Genomic DNA, 27412 nt, shown 5'->3' on the forward strand with positions numbered 1-27412 from the left:
TGATATAGTCAACCACTCTTCCGATAAATCCAGCACATTCAACATGTGCGACACTATCACATAACCAACATGCTAGACGCTCAGGTTCATTTTTAACTGAGCAGTTTTCATAAACACACTCAAACGACATTATTAAAGAATAAATTTAATTAAATTATATTATGAAAATTTATTTCAATTATTGCGTGTGACTGGACAGCCCTGATTGTGTTATTAAGTTTAGAACTCACTGACAACCAGTGTTGCCAGGTTAGCCTTTTCGAGGCTAGATTTAGCCTTTTATTTTTGCCTTTAGCCTCGGAATTTTAGGTTTAGCTTCGTGACTTTTTTCTAGCCTTTTTTAATCCGAATGTATTTTTAATAATTTCTAAAATAAAATAATTTCAATAGTTCCTGTGAACACCTAATACCTAATAATATGAGTTCTCTACAAAAGATTAATTCTTCTTCTGCTGAAAATTCGTTGAAAGTTTCAAAGCCAGATGTATCTTCTTACTTTGAAAAAGAGAAGTATAGTTATTCTTCAAGTCAAATAGCATTAATAGAGCTGCAGTGGCGAAAACTTATAACTATACAATGGAAAAATGTACACTCCACCATGGAATTTTGGTCGGAAGTCGGAGAACATAAAAATGCATTAAACGAACCACCTGTTTTAGAACTTGTCGAATTCATATTTAGTTTTTTAGTATTACCACTCAGTAACGCGGAGGTTGAAAGAATTTTTAGTGGCATGAAAATTCTGAAAACTAAATTAAGGAACAAACTAAAAATTTAAAATGCTTAATGCGCTGCTTAATATTAGATGCTCGTTAAAACGCTTATCTAAATGTTGTAATGATTTTGAAATTACCGATGATCTCATATCTATGGTAAATAGCCAAACTTTATACGCAGACTAAAGCGGCAATTACCCACCGACGTGAGCCGTACGTACGGACGTTTGTCGTACTAAACACGTTTGACCGAACCCTCAAGCCCGTAGTAATCAATGTGTGCGTCTGTGTACAAGTACATAACATATTTATGTGTGTATTGTTTACAGATAAGCACTGTTGCCATTGACCATTTTGCATGCATACTTATGGAAACATGAACTTATTCCAATTTAATTTTTGATGTTGTAAAAGGCTGGAATTAATATTAAATAAATATAAATATATTACATATTTATAATCTGCACTTCTACATAATTATTTCGTATTATTTTCACAATTTTTCAAATTTAATTAGGTGTTTTTGCATAAAACTGCAAACGGTCAAAAATTAGCGCACAAAATTCTACTAGGCAACTCAGTCTAGTGAGAGATCGATCAGCTGACACGTTCTTACGGAAAAAATCAAAATTGTTTTGATTTCTACGTTCCGGGCTACGTACGTACGGGCGTTGCACGTCGGTGAGTTTTCGTTTACATTGCACACTCATAAGATAGGTCGTGTCAGCTGACACGCTTTTGGTACGTACGTTCGTGAGTAACTGCCGCATTAAGCTCTTCTGATTTTTCAGACGGGGAATATTTTATATAAATAATTAGTGTGTAATATTTTTTTTTGTGTATATACACATATGCAATCATTTAAAGTAATTCCATGTGCTAGTCAAGGAAAATGTGCCTGATATGTTTTGAAACAAGAAGTTATGTTTAAGTTATGTTTATAAGTTTTTATTTACAAATGTGTAAACTAAAGTATAAAAAAAAAATTTATGAATTAACCAAAAAAATTTCTGGCCTTTTTTTAGCTTCTTTTTTTCTAAATTTAGCTTTTTCTAACCTTTTTTTTGCCAATCTAGCTTCTTTTTTTTCATCACCTGGCAACACTGCTGACAACAGCGAAACAGTTTTAAAGTCACTGTATATATAACAGCTACTAAAAGGGCAACAGCTGTGAAAGAGTGAAAAACACAATTAACAATTTCAACAATTTCAGTATTAAAAAACCGCCAAAAAGCAACAAAGTAAAATATGCAAAGGCAAAGAATTTAGTGCATGTAGCTTTGAATAAATTTAGCACAATTCAAACACATTTATTGTTTTGAGCAAAGCACTGCAGCACACAAGATATTTCAAATCAAAACTAACACGCAAAAATTCGAAAAATATCCACAAATAATTTTTATTTAGTTAAAAAATCACAGATAAAACAAAACACAACCAAGCAGTTTGACGTTGCCAGATTAAGACTATAAGTAGCTAAACTCAGATTCTAATTTGTATATACCTTACCAAAGAAAGAAAATATAACATTCTTAAGGTTGCTTCTACTTAAGCTATTGCGAACCGAGTTGGGGATAGAGTTCCAAATGCGGATAGCATTGACAAAGAAAAGTCTTGCAGAGTTTAGATAATTTTAGCTGGGCACGATCAAATCATTTATGCGAGCAGATCTAGAGAATGTTAGCTTGTTATATAAATAAGTAGCCATTTTATCAGCAATCACACGACACAGAAATATACAGTTTCTTGCCTTAAGATACTCAGATATGTATTTCACGACCCAAGAGACTCGTTCGCCACGCAGATATATGATCATACTTAGCCAACCCGAAGACATACCGCGTGACATGATTAAAGGCGACATCAATCTTATGTGCCGATTTTGAATCTAATTTGCTGTATATACATTCCGAATAGCAGATAATTGGTAGTATTAGTTGTATAGCAAGCCGCTTCTTTATTCCAAGTGGGGTGAAGGGGGCAGACATTCGTAGATTACGTAGAGTGTAGTAAATTTTACTGATAACAGCTTTAATATGATCATCACAAGACAGACTAGAGTTAATAAGAACTCCCCCCATTCTTTAGTTTAGACACGTCCTTAAGTCACTTATTGATGTATAAAGCTGGTAGATTTGAAGAGTTAATTTGCCTTTTAGATATAGGTAACACATAAGATTTTTCACTATTAAGGGAAATATAATTTTTTTGCGCCCAAGACGAAATAGCTGACAAATCCATATTAAACTTGGCACAAAGTTCAGAAACTTGCATTTGAGCATGCACACAGGTGGTAAATATGTCATTAATAAATAGGCTAAATAATAACGGTCCAAGTATAGAACCTTGGGGGAACCCATTAGATAACATCTTAAGACTAGAGACTTGCAATCCCACCTTCACTCGTTGCGCTCTACCACCCAAGTAACTCCTCATGGGACCTAAAGCAGAGTCCACAAAACCGAAATAAGACTTTAGCTTCATGCATAACAACGTGTGGTTGACAGAATCACACGCTTTGGAAAATTCGAGCAGACACAACATTGTTATCTTGTTACTGTCATAGGGGGCCCGAATATCATCCAAGATTTTGATTATTGCAGTTGAACAGCTACGCTTTGCTCTAAATCCAGACTGGTATGGGGAAAGTAGATTAAACTTATCAATATAAGCATGAATCTGTTCTGATAACAAACTCTCAAAGGTCTTCGACAACGCAGGAAGGATGCTTATGGGACGAAAATCACTTAGACAGCTGGCGGACTTATTTTTGACTACTGGAATGACAGATGCGATCTTCCAGACATCAGGAAAGCACGAGGTTGTGATGCAGTGGTTGATAATATGGGTCAGGGCTGGCAGTATCTATGGAAGAACAATTTTTATAAATTTTACAGGAATACCATCTTCACCAATAGCATTTGAGCGTATCTTATAAATGCATCTCGCCACATCATACTCCGACACCCCACAAAATTCTAATTTATAAGAAAAAGTCACAGGACAATGTATCGGGTGGGTGATTGGGTCATTGGAAGAGTTAGCACAATTAACAAATACTGCATTCAGATCTTCAGGGTCTAGCGAGCAATCAGGATTGTCTTTAACATGTACACGAAAACTTTCCAAGTTACGCCACAACACATTATTAGGATGTTCACAATTTAAAATTTTTCGAAAGTATGCCTGCTTCTCATGTTTTATAGTTGCAGTAGCTACATTCCGTATATTCGTATATGAACGCCAGTTTATATCTGTGCGATTCCTTTTCCATACTTCATAGGCTTTGTTACGTTTACAGATTATATCACGAGCAGTTTTGTTGAACCATGGGCAAGATCGATATTGTAACGAATTTGCTGCAAATCCTCTTATTTGCAATCCTCTGCTAAGTTCGAATCACTAAACTGTTGAATAAATAACTCCAATATTGAAGAATGGAAAAATGGCCTTTATTAAAGTACTTCACAATCACACGTATACTTTGCTACTCGCTGGCTTAATAATCAAACTGATTGATAGCTCAATTCAAACTGAATTACTTCTTACTCGCCTGCCCCGCTTTTATATGAAGCAAACTCCTGCAATGTCTCATTTGCTTTTTGGTAGCGGTTTTGCAACTCAATTTGGAATATCTGTTTCCTATGCTCGCTTCCGTAACGTCTCTCTAAAGCGCTCATCAATGTTTCGTAGTGGTTCTGCTCGTACTCTGGGATGGTCTGTAAGATTTCCGCGGCAGGCCCTTTCAGTGCCACGAACAGAGCTGCAACTTTATCTTCAGCATTCCATTGGTTCACTGCTGCGGTCTTCTCAAACTGTAGCTTAAAGACCTGGAAAGGAACAGAACCGTCAAAGGATGGTGTTTTTACCTTTGGATTACTAGTTGAAACTGCTGGGCGATTTAGTTGCAACTGCTCGATACGTCCTCTCAAAGCATCCACCTCGGCCTCGATTTTTTCTTTAAACTGTAAAATTTTTGTATCTTGCGCCTCCAACTTCGAGGAAATACGTCCTTCTTGCTCTTCCAGTTGAGCAGAGATCTGCGATGATATCTGTGCTGAAATTTGAGCCGACATTTCGGATATCCGTGCCTCTTGTGCTTCCATCTTCGATGTAATCTGTGTCGACATTTCTGACATACGCGTTTCTTGTGATGCCATCTGGGATACCATATACGTCTTCTGTTCTTCTAGTTGAGATGTTATATCTGTCCTTTGCGATTCCAGTTGAGAAGCCACTGTCGATGTTTGAGCAGATATTGCAGCCAAAATCATGTTCAAGTCTATGTTCGCCATTGTCTGCGGTGTTTCTTCCATTTTTGTTATTTCCTCGCCATCAAGATGAAAGTCATACTCTTCCACATCAATTCCTTTTCCTTCCATTGCCTCTCGTAGCCGTGCCTGAAGTTCAAGTTTAACGCCGCTTGTATTCAATCCACGGCTCTCCAACTCCTTCTTTAGTTGCTGGATCTTCAATTCAACAAATCCCACTTCTGACACCAATTGTAACGAATTTGCTGCAAATCCTCTTATTTGCAATCCTCCGCTAAGTTCGAATCACTAAACTGTTGAATAAATAACTCCAATATTGAAGAATGGAAAAATGGCCTTTATTAAAGTACTTCAGAATCACACGTATACTTTGCTACTCGCTGGCTTAATAATCAAACTGATTGATAGCTCGATTCAAACTGAATTACTTCTTACTCGCCTGCCCCGCTTTTATAGTTTACGCTGCATACTTCTAGGCTCTTCGATTTCCAGAAGTTACTAGTTAGTTTCGGCTACAAAATCGCCAGCCACAACTACGTGCACAAATTATTGCTCTCTCTTGTCACAACTCAGATAAGATATATGCATGTGTTTGTGCATTGCCGCTCCGCTGCTCGTATACGTACATATGTGTAGACGCAATTATTTATTCGTTTATGTAGATACATAATGATTGAATTATTGATGTGAATTCACGTCACTGCTTAACATCGCTTAGAGACGATAGCATCGCTTAGTGCTGCTAACATTCGTTACAATATTTTCTTTGAACTGAGCGCATCAATACATGAGCATTATAAAAAGATAACAATATATTATTTAAAAAGTTTATTTATTTATTCTGATTAATTGTTAAATTTGTAGACTAATAAATAAATAAATTAGGCATCTCGAGTATATATCACAATTAACTAACAATATTCCGCATATTTCTGGGAAAGATAATGTTGTCGCAGAGGCACTTTAGAGAATCTCAGAGATTGATGTACTAGTACAGGAACTTAATCTTAAGAATTGAAAAAATTATGAATTAAAAAGTCTTATTCAAAACTCACAATATTCGTATAAAATAGTAAAAGTCAAAACACCGTTTTCGAATTTAACCATTTATTGTGAAGAGTATATTGAGAAACCCAGACCTTATACTCCAAACAGTTTAGGGAAAGAGGTATTTGTAATAATATTAGCCACCCAGGTATCAAGGCTACACGACGACTCATAACCTCCAAATACTTCTGGCCTTTTATGAGAAAAAAGTAAATGAGTTACCAAAATATATTAAATGTCAGATTTCAAAGATTTATAAGCATTTTAATTCTCCAATTATAAAAATAGGAATTCCTAAAGGAAGAATTAGTCATATATGTATATACACGTATAGTCGGTCCGTTACCAATGTCGAATAGATTTCGTTATATTTTAACAACGCAATGGCCTGAAGCGTATCATTTAAGAAAGGCTACAGCAAAATCTATTGTTTAAAAGTTTATTAAGCAATATATCCCACGTTTTGGTGTACCATATCATATAACGAGTGACGAAGACCCAGCGGGTTAGGGGGTTAGAATATACCCGCGGTAGGTATACCTGCCATAAGAGGCGACTAAAATACCGGATTCAAAGGGTTTGTGTAGCGCAGCCCTTTCAGGTTACCAGCGCAATACATAGCTTATCCAAATCCAATTGTCAACCTTACCTATCCGTGGCGAATCCTGTTTCATTAACAGGCTCTGGCGACCCCGAACTCCTCATGGATCTAGGGGGTGGGAGGGCGGAATGGCCTAGAAGGTCTATGTGCTCATAACAAATCGTTCCCGAGATTGTCGGGGAGTGTCCTTATCGGTACAACAACAACAACAATAACAACAACGAGTGACCAAGGTGAACCTACAATTTACTTCAAACATTTTTCGTGAAATGGCAAATTATGTTTGAAGTTAGTTAATAACAACTCCTACATACCATCCGCAAGCGAATGGAATGACAGAAAGGTTTCATCGTCAGCTAAATGCTTCCATTATTGTTCGTAGTAATCCAAACAATTGGTCAGAGGAACTGTCAATAATTATACTCAGCTGAGCAAAACTCACAGAGTATATTAACTTTGTTCGCATAATGGTAATCCGTAACGGCATAAACTAATCGAGATAGATATAGACTTCTATATATCAAAATGATCTGGGCGAAAAAAGAAATTTAATTAGCCATGTCCGTCCGTCCGTCCGTAAACACGATAACTTGAGTAAATTTTGAGGTATCTTAATGAAATTTTGTATGTAGGTCCTGGGCACTCATCTCAGATCGCTATTTAAAATGAACGAAATCGGACTATAACCACGCCCACTTTTTCGATATCGAAAATTTTGAAAAAACCAAAAACTGCGATAATTCATTACAAAAGACGGATAAAGCGATGAAACTTGGTAGGTGGGCTGACCTTATGACGTAGAATAGAAAATTAGTAAAATATTGGACAATGGGCGTGGCACCGCCCACTTTTGAAAGAAGGTAATTTGAAAGTTTTGCAAGCCGTAATTTGGCAGTCGTTGAAGATATCATGATGAAATTTGGCAAGAGCGTTACTCTTATTCCTATATATATATGCTAAATAAAAACGAACACGCCCACTTTAAAAATAAATTTTTTTTAAGTCAAATTATAACAAAAAATTGCATATCTTTACAGTATATAAGTAAATTATGTCAACATTCAACGCCAGTAATGATATGGTGCAACAAAATACAAAAATAAAGGAAAATTTCAAAATGGGCGTGGCTCCGCCCTTTTTCATTTAATTTGTCTAGAATACTTTTAATGCCATATGTCGAACAAAAATTTACCAATCCTTGTGAAATTTGGTAGGGGCTTAGATTCTAGGACGATAACTGTTTTCTGTGAAAAAAAGCGGAATCGGTTGAAGCCGCGCCCAGTTTTTATACACAGTCGACCGTATGTCCTTCCGCTTGGCCCTTAACACGATAACTTGAGCAAAAATCGATATATCTTAACTAAACTTAGTTCACGTACTTATCTGAACTCACTTTATCTTGGTATAAAATATGGCGGGTATCCGACTATGACCACGCCCACTTTTGCGATATCGAAAATTACGAAAACTGAAAAAAATGCCATAATTCTATACCAAATACGAAAAAAGGGATGAAACATGGTAATTGGATTGGTTTATTGACGCAAAATATAACTTTAGAAAAAACTTTGTAAAATGGGTGTGACACCTACCATATTAAGTAGAAGAAAATGAAAAAGTTCTGCAGGGCGAAATCAAAAGCCGTTGGAATCATGGCAGGAATACAGTTCGTGGTATTACATATATAAATAAATTAGCGGTACCCGACAGATGATGTTCTGGATCACCCTGGTCCACATTTTGGTTGATATCTCGAAAAGGCCTTCACATATACAACTCAGGCCCACTCCCTTTTAAAACCCCCACTAATACCTTTCATTTGATTCCCATATTGTACAAACACATTCTAGAGTCACCCCTGGTCCACCTTTATGGCGATATCTAGAAAAGGCGTCGACCTATAGAACTAAGGCCCACTACCTTTTAAAATACTCATTAACGCCTTTCATTTGATTCCCATATCGTACAAACACACTCTAGAGTCACCCTTGGTCCACCTTTATGGCGATATCCCGAAATGGCGTCGACCTATAGAACTATGGCCCACTCCCTTTTAAAATACTCTTTAATACCTTCCATTTGATACCCATGTCATACAAACACATTCCAGGGTTACCCTAGGTATGTTCGGTTACACCCGTTCTTATTTTAAGGAAGATTTGGGGGCAACTCCTTCAGAATTGGCCTCTTTTCAGAATTATTAATTGAATTGAAGTTTTTGTTTCTAAATTTTAGGTCTAACTTATCACATCACATTACTTCGATAAAATATATATGCCCACTTGTTTAAAATCATGCAAACTGATTTTGTTAAGGCTAAAATAAGAAATCTAGTTTAAGCAGCCTTTATGAAGGGCATTTCGAAGTTTCTTAGCTAATTATTTCAAATTGCTAAAAGGCTAGATTTACAAAAATAAAAAACTAAGAAAGGCTAAATAAGAATTTTAAGGCTAAGAAAAAAAAGCTAAAAGTTTAAGGCAACTTTTTATGCGTTTTGTTAATTTTATTCATAAAAGATATAACAGAATAAAAAACTCGAATTAATTTTTACTCCAATTTCATAAAAAATAAAAAATAAATAGTTAGCAGATGCTATCTGTGTTTTAATTTAAAAGGGATACATGACAAATAAAACGCCACTATAGTCTATAAGTTTTCGTAATATGTTTGAGGTAAATGGTTTTTTATTTGCAAAATAAGAACGCCGATAAAACTATTTTCAATAAGGAAATCTACTTTTTGTCCTTTTAAAGCACCCATGAAAGATGTAAACTCTACATTCCGCACTGTCTGAGAACCTCTTTCCAGTTTTTCGTATGTGTTTTATTTTCATGATGCTTTCGGGGCTGGCGAGAGGAATCCTGTTACAAATATCATGTACATAGTTAGCAGGCGAGGCTTTGACTGTCCCAAGTTCCTCATGGAACTAGGGGGTGGGGAGGGCGGTATGGCCTAGAAGGTTTAATGTAGTCATATTAATCGTTCCCGAGATGGTCGGGCTAGTACCTTAATGGTGCTTTGTTACCGGAACGTGCCGGATCTATATCCGGCAAAGGACCACCAACATCGATAACATTCCCCAAAGGCTTCGGGGAGTGTCGTTATCGTAAATACAACAACATGAACAACAACATGAATATGAATAAAGGAATTTGAAGTCAGATGGTGTCATATTATAAGTCCAAGCAAATTTATATGTGCAATTAAACTTATAATAAGGTTATACTATGGTACACCAATTCTTATTCAACCTTGGTATTATAACAGCTTATGTAAGCCTGATTTTGGGTGGGCTATATATATATAAGCCTTATATAAAAGGTCCTAATACCGCGAGTAGTTTCTTTTAATAAGGCCTTATGTAAGTAAGACTTATTTTTGTTGGCCCATAAGCCTTATAATAAAGGTGTTTTATTCTACCGCATGGCTTATAATAATTCCTTACGTAAGTTGTACTTTATATGAGTTATAAGCCTTACACACAACGGTATCTTTCAAATAAATAGTATGCCTGTTGGCATACATAAGTACAGAAAAACAAGGAGTTTTCCCATTCGTGTCGATGCGATTTGCAACGGGTCGAGTCCGTCGTTTTACGCACCATATATGTATCATTGCATAGCCCTTTTGTATATATGTGGATTTAGAAACCCAGTTAAATGTTTCGCTCAGAATCGGTTTCGAAGCAGATGAAACAGTCATAGAATCGAGTGGCAAACACACAGAACGAAAATGATAAAAGGTTGATGTTGCCTTAATAAAGTTACTACGCCTACCATAATGCCAACATTATCTATCTGTTCCCCTTAATTTTTTTAAATCAATGTTCTTAAAATTGAATCTGCATAAAACTTTTTATCTAGATTTTCTAAAACAACAAGAACAAGCTAAAAAAAAGTTAAAGAAAAGCATAAAGCTTTTAAAGCTTAACCCCAGCGGGTTAGGGGGTGAGAATATATCCGCGCTAGGTATGCCTGTCGTAAGAAGCGACGAAAATACCAGATTCAAGGGGCTGTGTAGCGCAACCCTGGTTGCCAGCGCAATATATAGCTTTTCCAAACCCAATTGTCAACCTCACCTATCCGCGGCGAATCCTGTTTCACTAACAGACGAGGCTCTGGCGACCCCAAGCTACTCATGGAACTAGGGGGTGGGGAGGAACGGATGGCCTTGAAGGTTTAATGTGGTCATATAAATCGTTCCCGTGATGGTCGGGCTAGCACCTTAATGGTGCTGTGTTACCGGAGCGTACCGGATCTGTATCCGGAAAAGGACCATCACATCGATAAAACTCCCCAAAGCCTTCGGGGAGCAACCTTATCGCTACAACAACAACAAAAACATAAAGCTAAATCGCAACTTTTCAAGCTAAACGGAGAAAAAAGCTAAATCTAGCTTGAAACAAGTAAGGAAGTCTAAGTTCGGGTGAAACCGAACATTAAATACCCAGCTGTACACTTGAAATGCTGTTGTTGTTTGTTTTGTGTGCTTAATAGTGTTACAAGGATGCGCAATAATACATATACATATGGTTCTATTCTGAACTAATTTTTCTTCGAGTTATGGCTCCCGAAACAGGAAATTGCTTGGTCATAAAAGGGGTGGTACCACGCCCATTTTTTAAAATTTAAGTTTTTCGTATTTATTTAAATCCACTTGGGAAATGAAATGCCATTGATATAAAGCTCTTTTTCGCAAAGATATAGCTTATTTTATTCGCCCACGACCCTTCTAAAAATCTTTTATATAAAAGTGGGCGTGGTCCTTAACCGATTTCGTTAATTTTTCTTCGAATCATTCCTTATAGTAAAGGCAACATCTCTGCCGAATTTTGTTACGATAGGTTTAACGATATTTGATTTATGATTAATATTTGTAAAATTGATTTGATCACAAGTGGGTGGTGCTACGGCCATTTTAAAAAAATTTTTTCAAATTTTTAAGAAGAGTCAATATCAGTCCACACGTCAAATTTCAACATTCTAGGTGTATTATTTACTAAATAATCAGGTTTTTTGTGTTTTCCAAAATGTTATATATATAAAAAGTGGGCGTGTTTATCATCCGATTTCGCTCATTTTCAATGCCAATCTGTTCTGGGTCCAGATAAGCTCGTGTACCAAATTTGGTGAAGATATCTCAATATTTACTCAAGTTATCGTGTTAACGGGCAGACGGACGGACGGATATGGCTCAATCAATTTTTTCGATACTGATGATTTTGATATATGAAAGTCTATATATATCTCGATTCCTTTATACCTGTACAATCAACCGTTATCCAATCAAAGTTATAATACCCTGTGTACAAGTACAGCTGGGTATAAAAAGCTAAAATGGCAACACTGATCGTGAGTAGATTATGACACTCACTCACTGTTGCATGAATGTATTTTATTTAATCATATAATAACTTCAATTTATAACTAAATACTCTAATTCATAAATACATGTTATGAATTTTGTGTTTGTTTAAGAATATGTGTTCAAATGAATAATTTCTTTTATTTCAATATAACTTGAACAAATTAATTTATTAAATAAGGACACCACAGGGAGCTTTGATGTGTACAAGTTAAACAGATGTGGGGACAGGGCGCCACCTTCTAATTCTTCTAATATTACTGATAATTTATTTATTTGAAACTTTCGTTTTATCTAGGATTTTTATCTATAAAATGTTCAGCCCGATTCAACACAAAAATTCCTTGCGGGTTTTTTTCCTTCTCCCATTCCTAGTATTCTAAATAAAAATTCCTTATGTGCTTTTTCACTTCTCCCTTTCCTCTTATTCTGAACAATATTCGAAAAAGCGGAAACCGGTTATGGGAGAAAAGTAGGTATTATGAATGTGAGTTAGAGGGAGATTTCTCTGCCATTTCTTAGTAGTTTTTTTCACTTGTTAAATTAAGTGAATGCATCAAAATAGTTCAAGTAAATTGGTTCTTTTAAGAGAAACACTTTTTTGTACAAATTTGTGCTAAAATATTGTTACGAATATTAGCAAAACTAAGGAGTGCTGCCGTCTCTAAGCCGATGCTAAGCAGTGACGTGAATGCACATCAATAATTCAATCATTATGTATCTACATAAACGAAACAATAACTGCGTATACATATATGTACCATGTACGTATACGAGCAGCGGAGAGTCAATGCACTAACACATGCATATATCTGAGATACTCCTATAAGTATGCAATGAGAAAAACTATAAAATTGTGCAATTGTAGTTACAGCTGAGAAGTTTGAGAGCTATTGTACTAGTAGATTCTGGAAGCGCCTAGAAGATGTATAAAATTGTGCAATTTTAGTTATAGCTGAGAAGTTTGAGAGCTCATGGACAATGCTAGTATATTCTAGAAGATGCGAACGAGGAAACCAGAGAGTATAAAAGGCCGCAGATGTAGAGGCGCTGGAATTCAGTTTGATTTGAGCTATCAATCAGTTTGGTTATTAAGCAAGCCATTCGTTGCACAGTTTGAGTGTTATTGTGAAGTACTTTAATAAAGGCCATTTTGCATTATTACAAATTGGAGTTATTTATTCAACAGTTTAGTGATTCGAACTTAGCAGAGGATTGCAAATAAGAGGATTTGCAGCAAATTCGTTACAATTGGTGTCAGAAGAGGAATTGTTGAATAAATTCCGAAGATTGGGAATACAACTTGGACATGGCAAAGTTCAGTGAATTGAAGATCCAGCAACTGAAAAAGGAGTTGGAGAACCGTGGATTAAATACAACTGGCAATAAGATCCAACTTCAAGCACGGCTACGAGAGGTAATGGAGTCGCAAGGAATTGATGTGGACGAGTTTGTCTTTTATCCTGATGGGGACGAAACAACAACAAAAATTGAAGAGAAAAACGAAACATCGCAGACAGTTACGAGCACAGACTTGAACATGATATTGGCTGAATAACTGCTCAAACATCGACAGTGGCATCTCAGCTGGAATCGCAGGAGACACGTTTAACATCCAAGATGGAAGAACAGAAAACGTATGTCATCTCAACTAGAAGAACAGAAAACGTATATGTCATCACAGATGGAATCCCAAGAGACACGTATAACATCAAGGATTGAAGCACAAGAAACGCGTATTTCGGAAATGTCAGCACAAATTTCAGCACAGATATCATCCCAGATCTCCACACAACTAGAAGAGCAGGAAGTCCGTATATCATCTAAACTGGAAGCGCATATGGAAGAAAACTAACCCAGTTTCATGAGGGCTTCAGTGGTCGACAGGATAACATTGAGGCCGAGGTGGATGCTTTGAGAGGACGTATCGAGCAGTTACAACTAAATCGTACAGCAGTTTCAGCGAGTAATCCAAAGGTAAAAACACCATCCTTTAACGGTTCTGTTCCTTTCCAGGTCTTTAAGCTACAGTTTGAGAAGACCGCAGCAGTGAACAACTGGAATGTGGAAGATAAAGTTGCCGCACTCTTCGTAGCATTGAAAGGACCAGCTGCCGAAATCTTACAGACTATTCCAGAGTACGAACAGTTATGACGCATTGATGGCTGCTGTAGAACGGCTATACGGAAGCGAACACAGGAAACAGATATTTCAAATAGAATTGCAAAACCGCTACCAAAATGCTAACGAGACTTTGCAGGAGTTTGCTTCGGACATTGAAAGATTGGCTCATCTTGCAGCAAATGCGGATGCACCCGTGGAATACACGGAAAGAGTGAAGATTCAGAGTTTTATAAATGGCATACGGGACGTCGAAACGAAGCGAGCCACATACGCGAACCCAAAGCAAACATTTTCTGAAACGGTATCCCATGCATTGACTCAGGAACCGGCGTCATTATTGAGTAAACCAGCATACAAAGCTCATCGTGTGGAAGTAGAAAGGCCAGAGTGGGTAGATACAATTTTGAAAGCTCTGAAGGGATCACAACAGAAAAATGCCGGAGTTATGAAATGTTTCAAGTGCGGTAACCCAGGTCACATTGCACGTCATTGCAGTAGCAATTCCAATAGTTCCAACAATGTGGGTGGCCGTAAACGCAGAGCTGAAGGAGACGAGCAAATCTCCAAATCCACTCAATCGTTAAACTAAAGCGAGTCAGCCGCAAGGGGCGACAGCTGGCTCCCTCAATTGAATGCCCCATAATCTCTATCTCGCAAATTGGAAGAAGGTCAAGCAATCTTACTGTCGGAGGACATGTGGATGGAAAGGAACGTTTACTGACTGTAGATACGGGTGCATCCCATTCCATCATTCGATCATATTTAGTCAACAAGAAGATAAGACCATTGCTTGGAGCAAGATTACGTACAGCCACGGGAGAGGACACCCAGGTAATTGGAGAAGTAGAATGTGAAGTAGCAATTGGGAACGTCACGGTACTTCACAATTTTATAGTGGCAGGTATTGTTTATGAAATCATAATTGAAGGGACTTCTTAATCAACCAAGGCATCAAAATCGATATGCAAAGCAAGACGATGCGAATAAGAACATGGATGTGCCACTTAATTTCGGCTACGAGAGAGGCTACAGCAGTAAACGAGTGCTGGTGGAAGAGAGTCAGCAAATACCACCAAAATCAGAAGCAGTCATCTGGGCAAAGGTTGATGGATATTGTGGGACAAACAAATTGTGGGTTGTCGAAGCAGCAAATAAATCAGCACTGAACATACTTGTAGGAAAAACCCTGGCTATGACAAAACAAGATGGACGTATTCCGGTAAGAGTACTAAATGAGGTCAAGTCACCATTCAATTTGACCAAAGGAGCTATTTTGGGAAGATGACAAGAGGCTGAAGTAGTTATTAACTGTGAACAGCTCCAGGAACACGTTTCAGCTAGTAATACTGATCTTTCAAATGACATCACGGCATGGACGCAGGGGCTAGAGGAAGCATATCAGAGTAAGGCAAAACAACTGCTCCTAAAGTACGCGAACATATTTGACCAGGATGATTCTAAACCAGGCCGCACCAACGTTGTGAAACATCAAATTGACACTGGAGATGCGAGGCCGATCCGTCAAGCTCCACGTAGTGTTCCACTGGCCAAGCGGGAAGTTGTGAGTCAAATCATTCATCGTCATCGAACCATCAGCTAGTCCATGGAGTTCACCGGTAGTACTTGTAAAGAAGAAGGATGGAAAAATGGGGTTTTGCGTGGACTACCGGAAGTTGAATGACGTAACGAAAAAGGATAGCTACCCATTGCCAAGAATTGACGACACTCTGGACTCGCTATCTGGTACGAAATGGTTTTCCACGCTGGACTTGAAAAGCGGCTACTGGCAATTGGAGGGGAAGGAGGAAGATAAAGAGAAAACAGCCTTCAGTGTCGATGATGGTCTTTGGCAATTTACAGTGATGCCTTTTGGACTTTGTAATCCACCAGCTACTTTTGAGAGACTCATGGACCAGGTACTGAAAGGACTACATTGGAAAACATGCTTGGTGTACCTGGACGACATCATCGTATTGGGCAAGAATTTTGATGAACATCTTAAGAACTTGGAGGAAGTTTTCCATAGAATAGCTGGCGCTGGTCTGAAGTTAAGTCCCAAAAGGTGTACGCTGTTTAAAAAGGAAGTAAATTATTTGGGCCACAAGGTAACGACAGAAGGTGTCTGTACAGCGAATGAAAAGATAGAGGCAGTAAAGGATTGGCCAAGACCACAGAATCTGCATGAATTGAGAAGTTTCCTTGGGCTGTGCACATATTACCGCCGATTTGTACCAAATTTTGCCAGCGTAGTCCATAGTCTCCACGAGCTAACAAGAAAAAATAAAGCTTTTGAATGGAGCAAGAAGTAGCTTTCCAAACATTGAAAGAGCGATTGTGCACTGCCCCAATGTTGGCATACCCGATTCCAGGAGCAACGTTTATTCTAGATACAGATGCGAGCGGATATGCTATAGGAGGCGTTTTATCACAACTGGTCGATGGACAAGAGAAGGTAGTTGCATATTACAGCCGTTCAATTGGAAAACCAGAGAGGAACTATTGCGTTACACGGAGAGAGCTGTTGGCATTGGTAGAGTGCATTAAACATTTTCACAAATACCTCTACGGCCAGCGATTCCGTGTCAGGACAGATCACGCAGCGTTGAAATGGCTTCTGCAGTTCCGTAATCCGGAAGGACAATTGGCACGGTGGATCGAGCGACTACAAAGCTATGACTTTTCCATTGAGCATCGAAAAGGTAGTACCCATGGAAATGCCGATGCAATGTCACGAAGGCCATGTAGTTTGGAATGCAAGCACTGTTCAAAGGCCGAGGCTAAAGAAGACATTATAGATGTCCGGCTAATGACTATAACATGTACGGATGAATGGGAAAAGGAACAACTAAGAAAGTGTCAGCTAAAAGATACAGATCTGTCACATGTTATGCAAGGGCTCGAACGAAACGAAAGATCAAGCAAAGAGGAGATGTCAGCAGAGAGTCCCATTGCGAAGTCATATTGGGCACAGTGGAACAGTTTAGAATTGATATCCGGTTGCTTACATCGAGTATGGGAGAGTGAGGATGGTCAATGCAAGAAGAAACTGATAGTTGTTTCCAGAAAGAGGATTCCTGACGTGCTCAGCGAGCTGCACAATGGTCCAAGTGGAGGTCATCTTGGAATCACGAAGACACTCGAGAAAATTAAGCAGAGATTCTATTGGGTTGGTTGCCGTCAGTCGGTCACCGAGTGGATTGCCAACTGCGAGGTATGCAACAGAGCAAAAGGGCCCAAAACCCGAAGTTATGGCCAGATGAAGCAGTATATTTCAGGTGCACCGTTTGAAAGGATCGCCATCGATGTCACAGGTCCATTTCCTACTAGCAACCGCGGAAAAAAATACGTACTGGTGGTTATGGATTATTTCAGTAAATGGCCAGAGGTATACCCAATCCCAAACCAAGAAGCAGAAACAGTAGCAGAAGTGGTTAAAAACGAATGGGTTGCAAGGTATGGTGTACCAATGGAGTTACATTCTGACCAAGGCAGGAATTTTGAATCAGCTGTGTTCCAAGAAATGTGCCAGAAGTTGGGCATTCGAAAAACACAGACAACAGCATTGCATCCTCAGTCCGATGGTATGGTGGAACGCTTCAATAGAACATTGGAGGAGCATTTAAGGAAAGTAGTAGACAAGTACCATAAGGACTGGGATACACACATATCATTATTCTTGATGGCCTACCGATCGGCAGTACATGACACAACGGGCCAAACTCCCGCAAAGGTAATTTTTGGCAATGACCTTCGTCTGCCAGCTGATTTGAAGTATGGGATAGATGCCGATGTGGAGAGGAATGTCAAGAAATCCACTGGTGTCTTGGAAGAAGAGCTGAGAGAGATACACGATCTGGTAAGGCAACGAGCAAAGATTATGAGTGACAAGATGAAAGCGAGGTACGATAAAGCAATTAATTCGGAAGGGTTTCAGGAAGGAGATTTGGTGCTGCTATACAACCCACAACGAAAAAAAGGTTTGTCCCCGAAATTGCAGTGTAACTGGGAAAGCCCATACAAAGTTGTAAAACGGATCAACGATGTAGTGTACCGCATACAAACCATTGGCAAACCACGAACCAAAATGAAAGTGGTTCATTTGGAGAGGTTAGCAGCGGTTAAATCGAGACATTTGTCTAATCGGAACGATCAGACTTAGGTGGAGGGCAGTGTTACGAATATTAGCAAAACTAAGGAGTGCTGCCGTCTCTAATCCGATGCTAAGCAGTGACGTGGATGCACATCAATAATTCAATCATTATGTATCTACATAAACGAAACAATAACTGCGTCTACATATATGTACCATGTACGTATACGAGCAGCGGAGAGTCAATGCACTAACACATGCATATATCTGAGATACTCCTATAAGTATGCAATGAGAAAAACTATAAAATTGTGCGATTGTAGTTACAGCTGAGAAGTTTGAGAGCTACTGGACTAGTAGATTCTGGAAGCGCCTAGAAGATGTATAAAATTGTGCAATTTTAGTTATAGCTGAGAAGTTTGAGAGCTCATGGACAATGCTAGTAGATTCTAGAAGATGCGAACGAGGAAACCAGAGAGTATAAAAGGCCGCAGATGTAGAGGCGCTGGAATTCAGTTTGATTTGAGCTATCAATCAGTTTGGTTATTAAGCAAGCTATTCGTTGCACAGTTTGAGTGTTATTGTGAAGTACTTTAATAAAGGCCATTTTGCATTATTACAAATTGGGGTTATTTATTCAACAGCTTAGTGATTTGAACTTAGCAGAGGATTGCAAATAAGAGGATTTGCAGCAAATTCGTTACAATATGTACATTCTACCACAATATTCTTTATTTTAAGTCGAAAATTATATCATAAGCAACGGCAGAGCTCTTGGTATATTTGATGCAGCCATCCAGAATATGCCAAGGATACTGTAAGAAGACTTAAATAGATTTTGGCATAGGACGAAAGACGAATTCAACTCGACTTAGCCGCCACAAAATTGCTTTGCTGAATGGAAGCAGGCAACTCCAGCGGATTTGTGTTATCCCGCCGTATTCTTCTCCGTATGTTCCTCTGTTGATGTTGCTGTGGCACCAATTCATTACTCATTTCAGTGAATACCACATTTATTTAGGGAAAGTCCACTTATTTTACACCTTCTACCAACGTTCGTATCGCTAAATTGTTGAATAAATAACTCCAATATTCAATAATGCAAAATGGTCTTTATTAGACTACTTTGAAAGTACTTCAAAATAACACTTATACTGCGCAACCAATAGCGTGCTTAAACCAAACTGATTACTGACTACTCAGCTTGTGCTGCTTTTATACTCTCTGCCCCAAATGTCTACACGTTTCTTCTTCTAGAATCTTCTACTTGGTTACCAGCTATATGCGTGTGTATTTGTAGTTCATAGCCTCTCGCATAGCCATATGCGTGTGTATATGAGAGTACTACTTCGACTGATGACTACATCTGTGTGTGAGTTATCTCTTCGTTGCCTTGTATGTATGTGCGTAAATGATGATTAATGTGTTTGTAGCTTCCTTTAATGTTTTTGTTGTGTGCATTTACTTAGTAACAGCTTAGAGATGGTAATATTCGTCACAATATGAAATTCAGTAGTGTGTAATGTTTATACTTCATTTCTTAATTTCAAACAAATTCGCATCAATAATTAAACTTTTGATTTTTTTTAACAAAATAAGAAATGCGCAACGAAATTTCAATTGGCAAAACAGCTGACTTCGAAAATTCGAAATTCCTATTCCCCAATTATTGTTCTCCCTCGGAGAAAAGAGTTGTAGGAATTTTTACGCGAGAATAAAAGAATCCGCGAGAACAAAATTCCGAGGGAATATTTACAATTGGGCTGATTATTTGTTCGAGGGATGATGTTAATACCATTTTGATTTAATATGCCTAGGTTTTTTTTTGGTGGAAATCAAAGTTACCATAGCATGCTGTTCTCGTTGCTGTAACCGATAAAGGAAGTAATTTGTCGGATATGAATCCAGTGCACTCAGTTGCAAGCCCGATTTTTTTACCCCTCTAACCTTTAGTCTGTAAATGTTTGTCGCCTCTTGCTTCTGGAATGCTTTACTATGTAAATATACCAATCCAAACTTAGTAGGTTAAAATTTGGTACGTAGCTTATTTGCTCGCCGTACATATCAACTGCTGCATGGAATATCATCCTATGTCCACTGCCCTATATCGTAATATTTTTCAAAAACACCGTACGTCAGGAAATGTTTTAAAATCGCCCTGTTTCGAAATTCAGTTGAAGAACGCCCTCTCTAACATGTTTTTCATGTACTGAATTTATGCTCAGTTATGGCATTTTTTAATAAAATTCCGAAACCAAGCTTTTTGAATAAAATTCTGAGGTAGGGCGTTGTTCAAAGAAATTCTTGTTATCTTTGTTTTCTAAAAGTGTTCTGAGAAAGGGCGTTTTCGAAACGGAAGCCACGATAGGGTGCTATTCCACTCAGCAGTCGATATAGTATAGTTTTAGATATTTTTTTGGGGAAATGATCAAAACAGTAATAACGGTAAAGGAAGAAGTAGTAAGTGATGAAACTTCTTAAAATATTTTTATATATCGTTAGCTTAATTTTTGAAATAACCTTTTTTTCAAAACTGTGAATGAGGATACCTTAGTTGCAATACTTTTGAGTGTAGAAGCTTTGAAAAAGATAAATAAAAATCATGTATGCTAACCCAGCAGCTATTTTATGACTTAGCACAATTTCCTCACTCAAAACTAATTTTTTCTCCTGACTTAGCACTTTTTACTCAATATGTTTCCCCATCACTCCTCCCCTTTAATGATTGAAATATAACACTAAAACTATATATTTCACAAAAAATACTATTTATTTGTCAAACTATTTCTAACTATTGGCGGCCACCGTGGTGTGATGGGTTCACACCCCGGGCAAAACAACATCAAAATTTTAGAAATAAGGGTTTTCAATTAGAAGAAAATTTTTCTAAGCGGGGTCGCCCCTCGGCAGTGTTTGGCAAGCACTCCGAGTGTATTTCTGCCATGAAAAACTCTCAGTGAAAACTCATCTGCCTCGCAGATGCCGTTCGGAATCGGCATAAAACAAGTAGGTCACGTCCCGCCAATTTGTAGGAAAAATTAAAAAAAAGGAGCACGACGTAAATTGGAAGAGAAGCTCGGACTAAAATCTCTTCGGAGGTTATCGCGCCTTACATTTATTTATTTATTTTATTTCTAACGGTTCTGATCTGGACTGTTTTGCCGGATGGTGCGCAGACAATAACTTATTTTTAAATTCAAACAAATGCTGTGTTGTGTCTTATTCCATAAAGACAACTGCAAACTAAATGCTGCATCTCTTAATCGTTGTCAAGAGAGTAAAGACTTGGGTGTAATTTTTGACTCCAAACTCTCTTTTTCTAGTCACATTGATTTCGTTGTTTCAAAATTTGTTGCAATGGTTGGGTTCAGTAGACTTTAAGGACCCTATGACGTTGAAGGCAATTTATATATCCTTGGTCAGAAATGGTATTGAATATTGCTCAATAATATGTAATTTTTTCTATGAATCTAACTTCTATAAAATTGAGAAAGTTCCAAAAATTTTTAGAAAATTGCTTTACATATGAGTCACTGGCCAGACGGCCATCATATACCAGCAGTCACAAATTGCTTGGTTGTTGTTGTTGTTGTAGCAATGCTCGCCCCACCTAATAGCCGCGACCGATCACAAATTGTCATCAATATCCTCTAACGGGAGTCCAAGAAAACTTGCCGTTTCAACAGGGGTGGACCATAAGGAAAAGGGGTGTTAGAGGCGTTGGTTCCACATTACAATTAAAGAGATGGTTGGTGTCATGTGGGGACACATTGCAAGCAGGGCATACATTTTGTATGTCGGGGTTGATTCTGGATAGGTAAGAGTTTAACCTGTTACAGTATCCAGAACGAAGTTGAGCAAGAGTGACACGCGTTTCCCTGGGGAGTATGCGTTCCTCTTCTGCGAGTTCTGGATATTTTTCTTCAAGTACTGGATTCACCGGGCAATTCCCGACATAAAGGTCCGACGCCTGTCTATGGAGTTCACCAAGGACCTGCTTGTGTTTTTCCGCTTCATACGGCTGGGTTCTCAGGTGCCGTATTTCCTCAAAATGCTTACGGAGATGACTCCTTAGGCCCCTAGGCGGTGCTGGTTCGTCAATCAGATGTCTGTTGGGATGCCCAGGTTTCTGGGTATTCAACAGAAACTGTTTGGTCAGCATCTCATTTCTCTCCCTGATGGGGAGTATTCTCGCCTCATTATGCAGATGGTGTTCTGGGGACATAAGAAGACAGCCCGTGGCGATTCTGAGAGCAGTATTTTGGCAGGCCTGTAGTTTCTTCCAGTGGGTGGTTGTTAGGCTTGGCGACCATATGGGTGACGCGTAGCACGTAATCGGCTGGCTAATTGCTTTGTATGTGGTCAAGAGCGTTTCTTTATCTTTTCCCCAGGTACTGCCAGCAAGGGATTTGAGGATTTTATTACGGCTCTGAATTCTTGGAACAATTGCGGTTGCGTGCGCACCAAAATGTAGATCCTGATCAAACGTCACACCCAAGATTTTGGGGTGTAGGACAGTCGGTAGCGTAGTGCCATCGACGTGGATGTTCAATATGGTCGACATTTGGGGCGTCCATGTTGTAAATAAGGTCGCGGAAGATTTAGTCGGTGACAATGACAGGTTTCGCGAGGCGAAAAAACTGGAGAGATCAGGGAGATAGCCGTTTATTTTATTGCATAGCTCATCAATCCTTGGGCCTGGGCCTGTGGCCATTATTGTGCAGTCATCGGCGTAGGAAACGATTGTGACTCCTTCCGGTGGTGAAGGTAGCTGAGATATGTAGAAATTAAACAAAAGCGGGGATAGGACACCACCCTGTGGCACCCCTTGTTTAATTCTCCTTTGTTTTGATGTTTCGTTTCGGAATTGCACCGATGCCTGCCGACCACCCAGATAATTTGCGGTCCACCTTTTAAGACATGGGGGAAGGGTAGACCCTTCCAGGTCTTCCAGTAACGAGCCATGGTTGACCGTATCAAAAGCTTTTGATAGGTCTAACGCTACGAGTACTGTTCTATGGTGGGGATATTGATTCAACAATTTATCTGGGTGCTAATGACATTTAGCGCGGAGGTAGTGCTATGGAGTTTTCTGAAGCCATGCTGATGAGGGGCTAGCTGCAAATGTGCTTGGAAATGAGGGAGCAAAATGGCTTCAAGCGTCTTTGCCACTGGCGATAGGAGAGATATCGGACGATATGACTCACCTACGTTAGCTGGTTTCCCAGGCTTTAGTAGCGGGACCACCTTGGCCATTTTCCATTTCTCGGGTATGACAAAGGTGGAAAGAGACAGGTTGAAGACATGCGCTAAATATTTGAAACCCTCTTTCCCTAGGTTTTTAAGCATCGGCATGGCTATGCCGTCTGGGCCCACTGCTTTGGATGGTTTAGCGCGACCAATGGCGTCCTCAACCTCTCTAGCGGTGATGGTAATTGGTGACGCGCTGAGTTTGTGTTTATGTGCACGTCTATTGGCTCTCCGTCTATCTTTGTCGACCGTAGGATGCATTATATATTGTCGGCAGAAAGCGCTCGCGCATTTTTTCGCATCCGACAGCACCTTATCGCCAAAGGCGATGGAAACTTTGTCTTTGTGCTTAGTCGGATTCGATAGGGACTTTACGGTGGACCAAAGTTTACCTACACCGGTAGAGAGGTTACAACCTCTTAGGTGCTCTTCCCATTTCGCCCGCTTGTGTTCGTCCACAAGCAATCTGATGCGTTGGTTTATATCCCTTATTTGGGGGTCGCCTGGATCAAGCTGTCTTATAAGGTCGCGTTCCCTCGCTAAGCTCGCGGCCTCCGCCGGGAAGTGGGGCCGGATTTCGGGAATTCTCCCGGCGGGAATGAAATGTGCCGAGGCGGATTCAATGACCTTACGGAAGGCACGCTCCCCTTGGCGGGCATCAGTCGGGATAGGGAGGGCAGCAAAGCTGCTGTCTGTTGGAGATTTATATTCTTCCCACTTTCCTTTTTTGAAGTTTATGAAAGTGCGTTTTTCGGTGACGATGAAGTCGGCGGTACGCTCGAACGAAATAAGTATGGGCAGGTGGTCGGATGCCAATGTTACCATCGGCTGCCAGTTGACGCAGTTTACGAGTTCTGCGCTCACGATTGAGATATCTGGCGAGCTATGACAGCTTCCTACCATACGTGTGGGGGCGTCTCCGTTAATTGTGCAGAACGTCGTTTCGTCTATTTGATCCGCCAACATCTCACCCCTACTGTCCGCCCGCAAGTTTGAATGCCATAGGTCGTGATGGGCATTGAAATCGCCTAAGATAATGCGATTGTTGCCAGTGAGTAAGGCCTCGATATTAGGGCGGTATCCACTGGGGCAACAGGTGACAGGAGGGATGTAGATGTTGATGATTTCTAGATTTGCATCGCCTGACCGGACAGATAGGCCTTGACGTTCTAAGACATTGTCACTGCGGTCGATGCCAGGATCAAATATATGATATTGCACAGAGTGGTGTATAATAAACGCGAGGCCGCCTCCATTTCCGCTCTCGCGGTCTTTCCTGTGGACATTATAACCAGAGCAGGTCTGCAATGCAGATCTTGCTGTGAGTTTAGTCTCTTGAATCGCAGCAATGCGGATGTTGTGCCGCTTCATGAAATCGACTATCTCCGTAATCTTCCCAGTTAGTCCATTACAGTTGAACTGCAGAATTCTGAAGTGCATGAGGGGTGACGCCGCCACTCTAGGGGTAAGTGAGGGGTGACTACGCCTAGGTTGTGGAAGGCCAGGACGCAATTGCTGTTGTGGCCTTGGGACTGGGCGCCCTTGGGCAAGCATTGGGGTACCCGGATGATTTGGGTTTGCGACCTGGCAACATGGCGCGATGAAACCCGTCGAGGGGTTGCCGTCGCGGAGACCAGAACATCTAGGAAAGTGGCACCACCCAAGGCAGGAGCTGCATTGAGCGGATGTCGCAAACCTATATATTCTGTGCTGGCAGACGGTGCAAACGGAGGCAGGGACTAAGAGTCTGTTTCCCTGACCTGCACGATTGCTGCCAGAAAAGAGGGGAGGAGAAGAAGACGGGGGCAGGGGCTGATGCTCAGCATTGCTACCAGATCTACTACGAAGGTAGTAGTTATGAGTGGTATCAGCTGTTTGAGTTGTTGGCGCCGTGGGGCGCGAGCAGCAGCGGGTACTTGTTGTGGCTTGCTGAGCAGCGAAGCTGCTGGAAGGTAGTGGGGATACGCTTAGGCGTAGACTACGGGACGCCCTTGGGCGTGAGCAGCAAGGAGCCACAAAAGATTTATAAAAGTTACGTGGACGTCGGGTTTTGGGATCAAGCCCAGAACAACCTGTCCGATGCAACCATCCCTTGCACGAGACACACTGAACAGAGTATGACCGTCCTAAAAAGATTCTTTTCTGGCAAATGCAGCAAAACCATTTCTCAGGACCGGGGTGAGGAGACGGACCCGGATTGGGTTCGATACCTTCCCGGAGTAAGAGAATATGTAGCAGTCCTGCTGCAAGGAGCTGCTGGGAGGATGACAATTTGTGGGAGGGACGAAACAAATTAAATGGGGTCACACTGAAATGACAGTCCTTGGTCGGGAAAAATCCCGAGTCGCTCCGGTACATAGAACCGACTGCCTTGGGAAGCGACAAATTGCTTGGTCTTCAGGCTTTGCATGACAGAAGAACTTTTACCTCACTCATGCTTGCCTATAATGTAATAAACTTTAGTACGAATTGCTCTGATTTATCTAATTTGTTCATTCCATATATTCCACTGCGTGATCTACGGCATAATAGATTATTTATCGAAATAACTCATATTTCGAATTATGCTACGAATGAACCTATAACTAGGACTATACATCGAGCAAATCGATTCAGTAGTGTTATTAATTTTAATAAGAGCTTCTATAAGTTTAAGCTTGAATTGTTTTCTATTTTTAACTAGTCTGTAAGAAAGCATTTAGTTATCGACATGTAAGAATTGAAGTAGATTATAGTCAGCGCAAAGCATTTACATACACCAAAGGCATGTCCCAATTGGGTATATCCAATGTCAAGGGGTTGTGTTCGCAACCCTCTTAAGAGGTTGCCAGCACAATATATAGCTTCTCCAACCCAATTGTCAACTCAACCGTGGCGAATCCTGTTTCATTGACAGCCGAGGTTCTGCCGACCCCAAGTTCCTCATGGACCTAGGGAGTGTGGAGGGCGGGATAGCCTAGAAGGTTTAATGTGGTCATATAAATCGTTCCCGAGATGGTCGAGCTAGTAGTACCTTAATAGTGCTTTGTTACCGGAACGTACCGGATCTATATCCGGTAAAGGGCCATCAACATCGGTAACACTCCCCAAAGCCTTCGGGGAGTGTCTTTATCGTTAATACAACAACAACAACAAAGCATGTACTTTTAGACTGAATGAATTAAATAAATAAATAAAATGCGCGCACAAAGAAATGGCTAATAATTCAGATTGATATTATTGACAGGTTGACTTAGCACATTTTTTTTAACAGCTGACGACTTAGCACATTTACACATCATTGCCCACAGCACGTAAAAATGAAAAATTTAAATATTTTTTTTTTGTGATCGATGTATTTTGAATTCAGTTTTAAAACTGCATTAAAATACAATTTTTCAAAAAAAGTGATTTAGCACATTTTCACATTAAGCTAACGATATATTCTATAAAAATTAAAGACCGTCTTCTTAAGGTTTATCTGTCCGATAACACAATTTGCTGCGAATAAAATTTGTGCTTAGATCATACTAAAATTTATAAGTTTTCATTACAGTGGACACTATTAGCCAAAGTGGAGGACATATTTGCAATTTGTATAAAGGACAATGTTTGTGCTTGTTTGGAAATCACTGGACTGCCGCAAAGTTATCGTATGCGATTTCAGACGCGTATCGAATTAGAATCTTTTATTACGTATGTAGGAGGTTATTCACGGTGAGTTTCCATTGCATTCATTTTTTATTAAATACACACTTTTATTTGTAGAATTTAAGAAAATATTATGTATTGTACTGAATTTTGGGGGATTCCGATTATTTTGCACCTTCTGCTAACGTTCGAATCGCTGAACTGTCAAATAAATAACTCCAATATTCAGTTTTGAAAAATGGTCTTTATTTAGACTGCTTTGGGAGTAGTACTTCACAACTATACTTCACAACTAATAGCGTATTTAAATCAAACTGAT

At 39.5% G+C, this 27412-nt stretch overlaps 1 protein-coding gene across 2 annotated transcripts in view; it reads left to right on the plus strand.

Moving 5' to 3' along the window:
* hop (tyrosine-protein kinase hopscotch) overlaps positions 1 to 27412 on the plus strand; it is a 188161-nt gene that overhangs the window by 24116 nt on the left and 136633 nt on the right. For both annotated transcript variants that reach the window (XR_010953102.1, XM_067784431.1), the window contains exon 2: positions 26999 to 27159. Coding sequence is in view for 1 of the 2 variants with exons in the window: in XM_067784431.1 (XP_067640532.1) it covers positions 26999 to 27159 (161 nt within the window). In the remaining variant the exon portion in view is untranslated. The remainder of the gene's footprint in view (positions 1 to 26998; positions 27160 to 27412) is intronic.

Source organism: Eurosta solidaginis, chromosome 4 (assembly GCF_040869045.1).
Source record: "Eurosta solidaginis isolate ZX-2024a chromosome 4, ASM4086904v1, whole genome shotgun sequence".
Taxonomy (NCBI): domain Eukaryota; kingdom Metazoa; phylum Arthropoda; class Insecta; order Diptera; family Tephritidae; genus Eurosta; species Eurosta solidaginis.